We start from the raw sequence: 12576 nt of genomic DNA on the forward strand, positions 1-12576 counted from the left end.
CACTTTCTATTTATTACTTTCTTGATTTCCATTTGGTTAAACCCTTCTGGTTTACACCACACTGCACTGCACTCCTGCCCACCATGGGTATTAAAGCTGTGTTCAAACACAGACAGGTTGCTGTCTATCATTCATTCACCTCCAAGCTCTTCATTTTACTCTCATGCTGAATTACAGACTACCAGCACCGGACTACCAGTAGCTGTACACTGATTAGATAAGTCTGCTCTTTTAGTATTTTAGGCTGGTGTTTCCTGCTAAACTACCCATTCTCCACATCAGAGAACATTCAACAGGCTTCTCTGCTGTGCGGGTGGCTCTGCATCATGTGCAAACTGCAATGCGCTACATCCACTACAGACCTGATGAGGTGAGAATACTTTGGATCTGTACATAATAAACATATGTGCCACAGGGCAGTACCAATGCTATTGTTTTAGACAATTTTAAGATTATTATACCCTGATGGAGTTCGAGTAGCACTGGTGATGTAATAGTTCTCCACCTTCGAACAATCAGCCAGGCCAGCTAGTCCACTAGTTTTACTCAGTTTCTGTACCAGTACTGTTATGCTCAATCTGCAGGTAGTGGGTCTGGAGTCCATGCCCCATAATGGTATTGAAGAACAAATTTCCAAATCTCACTCAGTCCACAGGGAACAGTTTTAAGAAAAATTCTTAGTGAGTTTTGTTCTCATTACTGTAACATGATGAAGCAACCAGACTTTAGGTGATTGGTGGTCTCATCTCAGTAACAAAAAATGTGCCCTTAAACTGTATAAGGGTGGATGACCCCAGGTCTGAAACAGAAAAGAAACATAGAATAGCACATAACATTCTATGTACACACATACTAAGACACACCAAACACACAAGTTTGTATGTCGTCTCCACACACACCACATATATGAAATACAATGTCAATGTAAATCAAATACAAGACTCTCATACACAGTGGCTATGATGTGTAAAACCACGTGTATCCATAGAAATACAGGGCACTGGTTGATTTGGAAGCGGTGCCAGTGACAGTCTTAAAAGTGGCATGACATGAGGTTGCAAGTCACCATACACAATAATGGAATACCTAACCTAGCATACCGCTTCACACTATCATGTGAAAGCTACAGCCAAAGACTACAGCTGTCAAATGGGACAATAAGCACAAACACCCAATGGAGTCCGTCCATGGAAGATGCTATCTCTACCCCCCTATTAAAGCTACTAGTGAAAAACCAATGAAGACCAAGTGCCCTTTGGATCAAATGGGTCTTCCAAAGGATAGGTAATATTTGAGGATACCAGTGTTTCCATTAAAAACCAGTAAAAATGCTTCATATTGTTGTACTGGAGAACCTAAACTAAGACAACAACAAACAATTACTTGTATGTATGATCCTCAAATGTTTGGTGCTGAATTTTACTTTTATTAAAATTAACATACCTAAATTTAAACATGACATCTGTGAGAAATGAATAAAGTACAATGATTTTGTGGCAGCTGTGGGTTATATCTCAAAATATGAATGGAAAATTTGAATGAATAAATGCTTAATTGATCTCTAGTGTGGCAATGTCCATAGACAGAAGTACACACACACACTCGATTATATTACACGTGCCCATCACTAGGGGCACTTAATTTAGGTGTCTTTATTCTGTCATATTGCCAGTGTGTAAAACCTGTCTGAGATACTGCATGTTGAGTCACAGCGGCAGAATACAGTTACATCTTCCCTCAAGTCACCTCTCTCTCTGCAGCTTGTCAGGCTGAATTCTGGGATTTTGGCAATGGGGAAATAAAACAGAGCAGCATCAGTTTACTATTGTTCAGGTCCTGAACGCAGAGAAGCTGATGGCAAGGATCCCGCCATGAGTGGAGAATATAAAATGAAGACATCTATGCAAAACAATGAGGAAGCTCAAACATCCTCTCCAGACTGTCTCATGCAGCATTTTCCCTGTGATAGGCTGTTTTAGTATGACATTGCTAGCACTCTCAGCACCCAGGAAAGATCTATCCGAGAGCAGTTGGTCCACCACCGCTCTCATGTACACACATTAGGAATGACATTACATGGCAGCTTTAAGCCTTGCTCGTCAAGAAGTGGAACTTTATACAAAATATAAAAGATCCATTTGGTTTGTTTGTTTTTTTAAATATAATTGTTTGTTTGTATATACATATATAAAACAAACATTGCATGAAAAATATAACCGTATCAAAATAACATTCTGAGTTTACTGACGGTCACCAGTTCTCTGAGTCCTAGGGGGGAGGCTCCACACTTTCTCTGCCTCACTGGGACTTGAGGCCCAGGCTGCTGCTGCTGCTCAGGGGATAGGAGTATGCCTTGCCCAGCACGATGCGATCTCTCAGCAGCTTGAACAACACATAATAACTGCAGAATAAGACGAGCCCCAGAGACAGGGTGTGGTTCCAGCGGTCAGACCGCAACAGTGAGTATAGCTGGTACACAACCACACTGCACTCAATCCCAATCAGCAAGTTCAAGATGCGCAGTGGCTTGTGGAACAAAAACTATGAGAAAGAGTGAGAGAAAGAAAATGTCAAGGCAAAAGCTTCAGACAAAACCTTCCTGTTCTTTCCTATTATTATGAATGCACATTACTGAATAACTACTTTTTAAGTGACTTCATAGGACATACTACACACACATTTATCTACATATTATAAAGATGTCACCATCTTTCTGCTTAATGCAATGACAATTGATAAAGATGTGGCACTTTTGTCTGTGATCACCAAATATTTTCAAGATTTACTACACCTAGTGGTAACCCAAAAATATCCCCACAAAATTAGGAAAATGGCTTCAGAATCCTCATACATATAAAGACTCACATAAAAGCGGGCATGGGAGACATCAGAGGGTAGTGCCACATTGTATGGTCCGACAGCCTTATAGAGGCAGCGGCTGTGTCTCACCAGCACTCCCTGGGGCCAGATGGTACTGTCCGACCAGCTGCGAGAGCAGAGACAGACAGATATAACCAGTCATTACTATGAACGTCTTATCTGTACAATATAAGTGAAAACTTGTGTTATGTTAAAGGTCTCCCTCATCATTTAAATAATACCAAATAAAGTCACCGTGACAGAGAACAAGCCTAACACTCTGGATTCTTATTCTAGGAAGGATTAAAAAAAAAAAAGCTGAAAGTTGTCTGGGAGATAATGAGCAATAACAGTGGGCCATGCCATCTCATCAGCCTAGGCAATAATGTTTCTGTCCTGATCTGTCCATAAAGCTCTGCTGCATCAAATCTCCAGCCTCCACAATGTTTGTGTAGGAGCTGCTGAATTTAGTTTCAGTGAAATGCATGAGCAACTCAGGATTATTGCACCATTAATGAAAGTCTCTGCAGTTGTGGCTGGTGTTGGTGGAGGCCAGGCTCTGTGTACGGCACCAAATCTTGTAAATAACTGTTGAATAAAAGCAGCAAACAATATAGGGACCTACTATACACAGGACACAACAAATAAGACGCTCTCCAAAGTAATCTTCAAAGTAAAGACACAGATTACAAAGGTACATCTGGTTAGACTATGAGCAAGCTGAAAGAGCATGTCTTGGTGTTCGGCAGATACTCACAGATGCTGTGGGGCATTGCCATAAGAACCATGCTCCAGCCTCTGCCACTTGCCCAGGTGAGCGGCTGAGCGGTGCAGCAGGTCGCAGTATCGGGGAGGCAGCAGCTGACTCATGAGCATCACAAACGCGTTGGTCCATACCATGATGAGATGCTCACATGACCAGCGCATGTCGTAATACTGCGTGCTCTAGAAGACAGCACTATCATTATTACTATGGCTGTCGCCACCATCATCAAAACAACCACGATCAGCACAGCCACGAACTTACCTGAACAAAGCAGAGAGGCAAGAAGGCCACGTAGTAGGCGCTGAACAATGAGTTAAAAAGCACTTCCTTGATGCGGCGGTTGAAGTCAGCCTTCAGCCCTTCTACCTCAGTCCGGATTAGCTCAGGTGACAGCAGACAGGTATGGGTGGGGACAGGGGCGGAGCTAGACAGCTGCTCCCGCAGGTTCTCTCGCAGCAGGGCCAGGAAGTCCCTGGGACGAAGAGTTTGCCCATCTGGATCCTGTTCCAGGCATCCACAATCAGCTGCTGGGGCCTGAGCACGAGCCTCCTGATGGAAACAGCACAGCGGCACGTACACGCCAAACCTGGGGAGCAGTGTTACAGAGATATTAACCAAGATATCACAAAGCAGTGGCAGATACAGAGCTAAACACTGCAGCACATTTCCTTTGCAACAGCTATAATTCAGATTTAAAATTATACTAATTTTCACAGCTGGGATTGCACTCATTTCTCCTTAGCTCCTTAACTTCCATCTCAAAAGTGAAAGTGTGTGAGAAAGCTGTATAAGTACAGATATCTGCAAACACAGCCAAGTATGTAAGCTATGTATAGTTGCAAATCAGAAAGCGTAAAACTGACATCTGCATTTAGAGATGTAAATAGAAATGTGACTTACAGTTGCTCCATTATGGCAAAAATCATAATTACAATTTGGCTAATATGGGGATCATGATTATTTCCCACAATTTCTCTTGACTGCAGAAACATTGTATTTATTGAATCTTAATAATGTAACATTTAATTCAATTTCAATGCAAGTGTAACAAAAATATTAATTTTAACAAAACACACATTGAACTTGTACAAATATATTTTTTTAAATGAAATAAATTATACTGAGATGAACTGTTCTGAGGTTCAAGAACACTAAACTTGATTTTTTTTCCAGCTATACATATTAGAGTCCACTGTTTAGTCCACTGATATAAAAAGTGCAACTTAAAGACTTTTAGCATGAAAAACTAGTCTGTTTACATGATCTGGCTTCAGTCATGCACGACGGCAGGATATGTAATTTCCAAGCTGTGCTGAAGACCATCTCGTTTGCTAAATAATATGTGATGCCAATCGCTATCTGTGTTATTGAGAACCTGACGGATACATGGTTGCATTATAGAGGGTGTCCTTAACAGAAAACTCATAGACAACATTATGATTAAGCTTTAAGTGGTTAAATAAATTGGTTGTGTTGCCTTGTTGTGCAAACACAGCTTTGAACCATATTCTGCAAATTAATTGTTGTTGTTCTTGGTCCGATTCATCCCACCCATCCATTTTCCAAACCGCTTATCCTACTGGGTCGTGGGGGGTCCGGAACCTATCCCGGAAGCAACGGGCACAAGGCAGGGAACAACCAAGGATGGGGGGCCAGCCCATTGCATGGCACACTCACACACCATTCACGCACACATGCTGGACCGATTCATTGAAACCAAATTGATTCCAAATAACTGATGTGTGTTTATCTTTTGTTGACCAAAGGTACCGGTCTTGCTATTTCGACCGTGAACGCATTTTTATTGCTGTGTTGTAGGGAATTCACTAACAGTGATCAGGGAGGGGCAAAGCACACCACTGAAAAATTAGTGCGCCTATCTAGATTTATTGTGCAAGATAAAGTAGTGCATCATTTTTAATTTTTCTTAATTATAATTTTTTCATAATTGTGGGAAGCCATAATTGTAATCGTGATTCAAATTCAATGAATTGCACAGCTCTAATGTGACATATTGATATGTAGATGAAAAAGTACATGTATGAGAATTGCTTGCTGGGACAAAGCTGTACCGAGCACCAAGGAGGGACTCACGGGTAGCTCAAGAACAACAAGTTCAGCACTGAGTGTTTGCTGAAGAGGTTGACGAGAGTCCAGCACAGCAGCCAGCCGCAGAGCGTGAGCAGGGTCAGCCGGGCGGCGATCAGAATCATGTACTGGAGCAGGGAGCCAGAGCTTGTGTGGAACGCCTGTCAGAACAGTGAAGTGCCCACATAAATTCATGCACTACTCCAGACGATACCTGTCTATGCAAACCAAAGGAACAAAACATGAGCAATACAAACATAAAAAAACTCAAGACAGATGCACAATAACAGGCTACAAAAGAGGGGGGCAGTTAGATTGGGCTGGAAAGGCTAAAAGGAATAGATAACTAGAAAGAAATCTGGGTAGAAATGGCAAGCCAGTCATTGTACCTCTGAAATAATAGTCCACACAAGCCGCCTGGCCAGCATAACAGTAATGAAGATCACCAGGTGGTAGTCTATTAGATGAAAGTTCTGCAGACAGAAAAGAGAATTATGAAAGATTATCTAGTTATGCATTTCATGTGCATGTGTTCTGCAAACATCTAGACAGACACAACAACTAAATAACTACAGTGCACGCCCTCACCTGTGAGGACAAGAGAGCAGACAGCAAAATCTGTTTGTGTGTGACAGAGGATGATAGAGAGAGAGCGCTCTCACCAGTGAGGTAGAGGCACCAGAATGGCTATAAGGATACCACCAGACAGTCTTGTAGATGTTAATGTACTGCACAAACAGCGCCACCAGCAGGTACAAAAAGAGCATGAACTCAAAGAGCACGCTGCTGTCGATGGGAAGTTCAGGAATACGTGCATGGCGAACGGGTTCGGGGCTGATCAGTGCAGTGAGCGGTGGGGCAGAAAGACCCACAGATGTGCTGCTCCTGCAGGGGCAATAGAGACATTGGAATTCATCTTGATGTCATCTTAAAGCCCTACTTTTCCATTTTAAGAACAGGACTTAAAAGGCTGGCATGTACAATTTAAGAGATATGAGCATAAACATAATGGATAGGGCTGCACGATTTGGGGAAAATATCTAATCGCGATTTTTCTGACAGACATTGCGATTACGATTTGATTTGTGATTTAATTTTTTTTATGTCAAGCTTCAGTTCATTTTAGCAAGAACTATTTCGGTGTATACAGCACTTTTGTTTGCGCTAATGTGTTATTAGTGTTAACAACAGCAGCTAACAACACTCAAAATGCCGTAATGTTCATAAGAGAGAGGCTGTTCTGTCTTGAAACCGCAAAACTAGAAATTTTTAAACATAGTATGCATTTTATAAAATGTTGAATAAATAGAAGTCATTTATTGGTGATTTCATGTTGGTCGAAGTTTCTGCTTTTTAAAAACTGTATACTGTTATTTTCTATACAAATCAATTCAGGTGAAACAAAAACAATGTACGTGTTCAGGGTTGCAAACTCTTTCAGACTCTCACGCAAGAAATCTTACGGCAAATCTATATTATATTCTGAACTTAAAATTAGCTGCATCAAAAACGTTACGGTAGTTTGCAAACCCTACAGACTATTTACAAGGTAATAAAACTTACATACATGTAAATGTATGTGCAGAAGAGAGAACAGAAAATCTCACTCCATGCAGCCGACCAAAGTTGCCGACCCTGCATTTTATTTGAAATGAGAAGTAAAATGCAGTTTTCGACTGAAGCGGCGTATCATTCCTTTGCTTTATTACTAGGACAAATGCAAAACGAATGAATAAACATTATATGCGTCTCTTCTTGTATCTTTTTTAAATAAGACCGCGTGCCCATACCCAACTGTAATAGCAATTTAAGTGATCTATTTTTTTGTATTTATGTTAAAGCAAGACTTTTATTTTTTCACTGTTGTGGGATTAAGATTAATCTTTGGAAATACTTCAGTTAATAAGCACGAAAACATATGACATAAACACGACTGTATTATGGGTTTTACGGCGTTTTTGGGGGTCACCGACTCCGCTGCTGTGAGAATTACTGACTGTCTCCTTGTTGTTTTGATGGGTTAGCAGTATGCTAATGCTATTGCCTATTAACAAAAACAAAAGGTATGATACTCTATATCATAGAGTATATATCGAACCTGGTGTTTAAAAGGAGCTCGGCGGTTCTATTCATCAATAGGACCTTTCTGAAACAATCTTGGACCATGAAATAGGAAGACAATTTACTTATAGCTCAGTAGCGGAATCAGTATTTTTCCGCACTGCAAATGTAACATTTTCCTTGGGTTTCACGTGTTTGCTGTTTGTTGGCCTATACGCCTTCTTGGGCCAAAATGAAGTGCTGGGTCTCAGGAGGATATAGGGATCTACAGACAGTGCCCTTCCTGTACTAGGATGTGTCAGTGGTGGTGGTTGGGGGGGGGGGGGGGGTGGTTAGGGCTCACCTGTTTCTGAGCCCCGCACCGTTGCTGCAGCTGCTCCCCACCAGAGTCTGAGGCGAGGGCAGGGCCGAGCGGCTCAGCTGCTGTCTACTCGGACCCCTGCGACCGCCGGGCATGTCCAGTGACCCCAGCTGCTCCCCGTGGCAACCTCAGGGCTGCTGCTGCACTACAACATAACAGCAGCATTACAGCCACTCCGTAACACCACAAACAAAAATCCACATCTTACTGCACAACACTATAATCACACCTTACCAAGACCATGACACAGTACTGGCAGAACACAAACAAAAGGCCTCAAGCACCATGATACAACAGAAAAAGTGGCAGTAAACAAAGATACACTTCAGTGCCTTATACCAAGTGCTCAATTTAAATGACCAATTCATGTACCATTAGTATAGGATAGCCATGTTTCCATGGCATCTGTATAGACTTGTATCCATCTTCCGTGCACATATCCTTAATAACTACACAATTACAGACTGGCCAGTGCAGCAGTTCCTCAGAAGAATTGCTCATTAAAACATACACACGATTGCCAGTAAGTTCTGACACCTACGAGTCAAAGTTCTTACATAAGGGTATCCACAGGTTCTCCTCCGAACCTTATAATGTCAAGAACAGTTTTTCGTCTAAGTGATTTTTGGCTAAACTACATTGGAATAGGGCAGCTCAATCGAAAGAAATGTCACAAAACATAACTTCAACTACTTGTCATCTATTACTATAAATTTTATACAGAAAGAATACCGATTATCAAAATCAAACGATTAAACCATATTGCAGTTCGAATCATTAATTAAGGCGAAGCTATCACTTACACATGAACGGAGAGCGGCTGGTGTAGACGCGGAGACATCAGTCGGTCGTGGGGTCGAGGCCCGCCTGAATCGCCCAACCTGAAAGAAACATCAGTTTAGGTACGCGCTCGGAGCTTGGTTTGTATTTCGCGAAATGATTGCACATAAGATACGTGTGCTTTTTGGCACTTGCGTTGATAAGGTGAGAATGGCGTCTCCCGTCTCTGAATCTATTAATCAGGTAAAGGATGGAAAAACGTGTACACTTGAATGTGCTAAAAGAAAAGACTTGTCGCTTCCACAGTGTAACCGACGTGGCAAAGCTGAGCCCCTTGCACACGTACGTCATAGGCCCGCGACGATATTTTAAAATGCGCAAGCGCAATAGAAAAGAATGTATTCCGCACTTCCGGAACGTAATTTTGTTATGTCACTAGAAGCTGACAGGCATTACGTTGCTCTGTTGAATGTTTTATTCCAGGTCTACATGTGAATAAGGTTGAATGGATTATTATATATGGTATTATAGTGCAGACCTAGTGTTGGTAAATGCCAGTGCTCTCATGTCTCACGCAAAATATTCTTTTACAATAACCAACTCCTGATCCAAGCCGTTAGCAATGAAAAAAAAAACTATTGTGCATAGTGGACCTGTGTAAAATGATGGTTGTCAGGAAAAAGATCAAATACATTTACTTAATGGATTCAAAGTTTTTATCTTCATGTACAGAGTACAATGCAATTCTTACTTGAATGCCTTCACAGACTAGACGATTAAACAAATAAAACAGCGCAACATTACAGTAACTAACAATAAATTAACAGATAACGTACGTATACTATTTTAGCATTTATTTAATTTCTTTAAACTTTATTTTACCAGGTAAATTAACTGAAAACCTGTTCTCACTGCTATACGTGCTTTTCAGGAGAAATAGCAGATACTGCATCGGAACCATAGACGTTTTAACATTTAATCAAGTCACACTCATATCTGTAATGACATTTTAGATATTCACAATAGCTTTTCTCCTAGTCAAAACTGTATTCTTACTAGTCATAATGGCAATTTTCAGACATCCACAATCACATGCTTCCTAGTAGAAAATGTATTTCAAGATATCTAAAACTTTATTTCTCCTAGTCTCAATTACATTTAAGATATCTTTAAATCTTTACAAAGTATAAGTGGTGGTTTAAACATTTAATTGCTAGACTGGATATGTATTGCAGATATCCGTAATTTAATTCTTCCTAGTCAAAAAGAGCATTTCAGATATCCACAATGACATTCTTCCTATCCACAATTGTCATTTCAGATATCCACAATGACATTCTTCCTATCCACAAATGTCATTTCATATATCCACGTCATTCTTCCTAGGAAAAATTACGTCACTTTTGCCATTCATGTCTGTTGAGCTTTCAGTTTCAGATATCCACAATTATATATCAGATATCCAGAACGTTCATTCTGGATATCTGCAATTAAATTCTTACTGGGAAAAACTATCTCTAATATATCTACAATCCAATTGTTACTAGTCATAATTTTAATTTCAGATATCCAAAAATACATTGTGAATAGTAAAAATGTCATTACAGATATCCACAATTCATATTATGACTAGTAAAAATGTAATCGCAGATATCTACAACTAGAATTATGCCTGGGAACAATGCAATTGGTGTTATTTACAATTGTATTGTGGATATTTGTTGATGTCGCACAGGCATGGATCGGGGAAGTAGGCGAACTAGGGATTTTAATCATAAAACAAGGATCACGACACACCAGAAACTGGACGAACGTCAATGGCCGGACTGGGGAAAACATACATAACGCAAACTTAAATACATTGCACTAATGACATCAACAAGAAAGAGCTGATAAACACGGGGATTCCACATGGGGTTAACGAGGGGTTCGTGGCACACGGAAGACGATTGAGAACAGGGTTAGGGTTAGGGCTTTGACTTAGGGTCACTCCGGGTGCGCCTAAGGGGAGTGAAGCGACGAGACTGGGTACAAGGAAACCTGGGAAAACACAAGTCAAAAATTTATTAACAACGTGTAGGCCAAGGGGACTGGGGTCTCGCAGGGCGGTGCCTCAGCCAAGGGGACAGGCTCCTCGGGAGCTGAAACCACAGGGACTAGCTCCTCAGGAGCGGGCACCATGGGGACTGGCTCCTCAGGAGTGGGCACCATGGGGACAGGACCCTTGGGGGGCGGCACGTCAGGCGTCGGAACTGGAATCTTGGGCGCAGGCTTCATGAGGACTGGAGCCTCAGATGTAGGCATCACGGGGACTGGAGCCTCAGGCATGGGCACCATGGGGACCTGGAGGGTCAGGAGGACACAGGGGGCTGTGGCCAAGAGACCAGGGAAGGTGGCACAAGGGGACAGATGCAGAGAAATTGGTTCATGCGTTTATTACCTCCAGGCTCAATTACTGTAATGTCTTATTCTCCGGCTGTCCAAAGAGGTCATTAAATAAACTCCAGCTAGTCCAGAATGCAGCAGCCAGAGTCCTCACCAAAACTAAAAAATATGATCATACTAACTGCACTGGCTGCCAGTTAGATTTCGTGTTGACTACAAAGCACTGCTCTTAACCTATAAAGCTGTAAATGGTCTTGCACCGCAGTATGTGAGTGACCTCATTTGCAACTACATTCCGAATCGTACACTTAGATCACAAGATGCAGGTCTTCTATCCATACTCAGAATAAAGAACGTTACTTTTGGGGGAAGAGCATTTGCTCATAAAGTACCACAGCTATGGAATAAACTTCCTATTAGTGTTCGGAACCCAGACACAATCTCTGCTTTTAAGTCAAGGCTTAAGACGTACCTCTTTAGCCAGTCTTTTGGATAGTTAAATCCCCTTTCCTAAGTTGAATAGGAAATCTGGAGGTTTATAGTCATTTGAGTTTAAAGGTGAAAGGGGGATTGGTGCTGTCGTCTTGCCACTCTTGCCGATCACTTAAGCTGTTGATGGTAGATTGGCTTGACGCCAAAACCCCTGGAAACCCTCATGTCTGTGCTTTGTTCCAGGTACTTCTTTTAGCCAGGCTGTCATACTTACTTTAGTCCTGACGGAAGTTAGGTTAGGTGTAGGGCAATAACTCTTCTCCATCTTCTCTTTTCCGAGCTGATACCGAGCTTCATATTGCACTCACTTAATTGTTAGCACTGCCTATAGTCTCCCCTACTTTGACTAATTGCACATTTTATTTCCCCTACTCCTCCTGGGGGTGCTGGATGGAGACCTCAATCTATCAAGATGTCCAGCACACCCTGCTACATGTGATGTCGCCACTACTAGTGACGTCCCTGCATCCAGCTCACCATTCTGCCTGTGTCATCTTCCATGTATGATCCGCTGCCTTACTTCAGATTGCCTAGCGATTGGAGGGAGTGTTGGCACTGGCTTGTCATCTTCCCCCTGCTCCCCGGTTGTGTCTCAGATTTTTGGATAGTATGACTCGGCACTTAGCCATATCTCCAATTTGACTCTCCCTGCCGGCCACTGGAGGATGGGTTCCCTCTTTGAGTCTGGTCCCTCCCAAGGTTTCTTCCTTCTAGGGAGTTTTTTCTTGCCACTGTTGCCTATGGCTTACTCACTGGGGGCTTTGGGTGGGGCGAGCGTGAGACT

General features: G+C 41.9%; 1 protein-coding gene across 4 annotated transcripts; it reads right to left on the bottom strand.

Annotated features, from left to right (window-relative positions):
- Positions 1-1405: 1405 nt before the first annotated feature.
- Positions 1406-9262, bottom strand: tmem39a (transmembrane protein 39A). 4 transcript variants are annotated; one of them, XM_048979042.1, is made up of 10 exons: positions 9111-9262; positions 8939-9016; positions 8118-8275; positions 6376-6598; positions 6103-6186; positions 5720-5874; positions 3887-4211; positions 3617-3804; positions 2866-2986; positions 1406-2541 (listed from the first exon to the last, which is right to left on the bottom strand). In XM_048979042.1, the coding sequence occupies exons 3-10, from the start codon at positions 8228-8230 to the stop codon at positions 2299-2301; spliced, it is 1452 nt and encodes a 483-aa protein (XP_048834999.1). In that variant the 5' UTR covers positions 8231-8275; positions 8939-9016; positions 9111-9262; the 3' UTR covers positions 1406-2298. The 4 variants fall into 4 exon arrangements, with proteins under 4 accessions (XP_048834999.1, XP_048834996.1, XP_048834997.1 ...); XM_048979039.1 differs by having other exon boundaries at positions 8118-8280; XM_048979040.1 differs by having other exon boundaries at positions 8939-9262.
- Positions 9263-12576: the final 3314 nt, after the last annotated feature.

This window comes from Brienomyrus brachyistius, chromosome 16 (genome assembly GCF_023856365.1).
Source record: "Brienomyrus brachyistius isolate T26 chromosome 16, BBRACH_0.4, whole genome shotgun sequence".
NCBI classification, from domain to species: Eukaryota; Metazoa; Chordata; class Actinopteri; order Osteoglossiformes; family Mormyridae; genus Brienomyrus; species Brienomyrus brachyistius.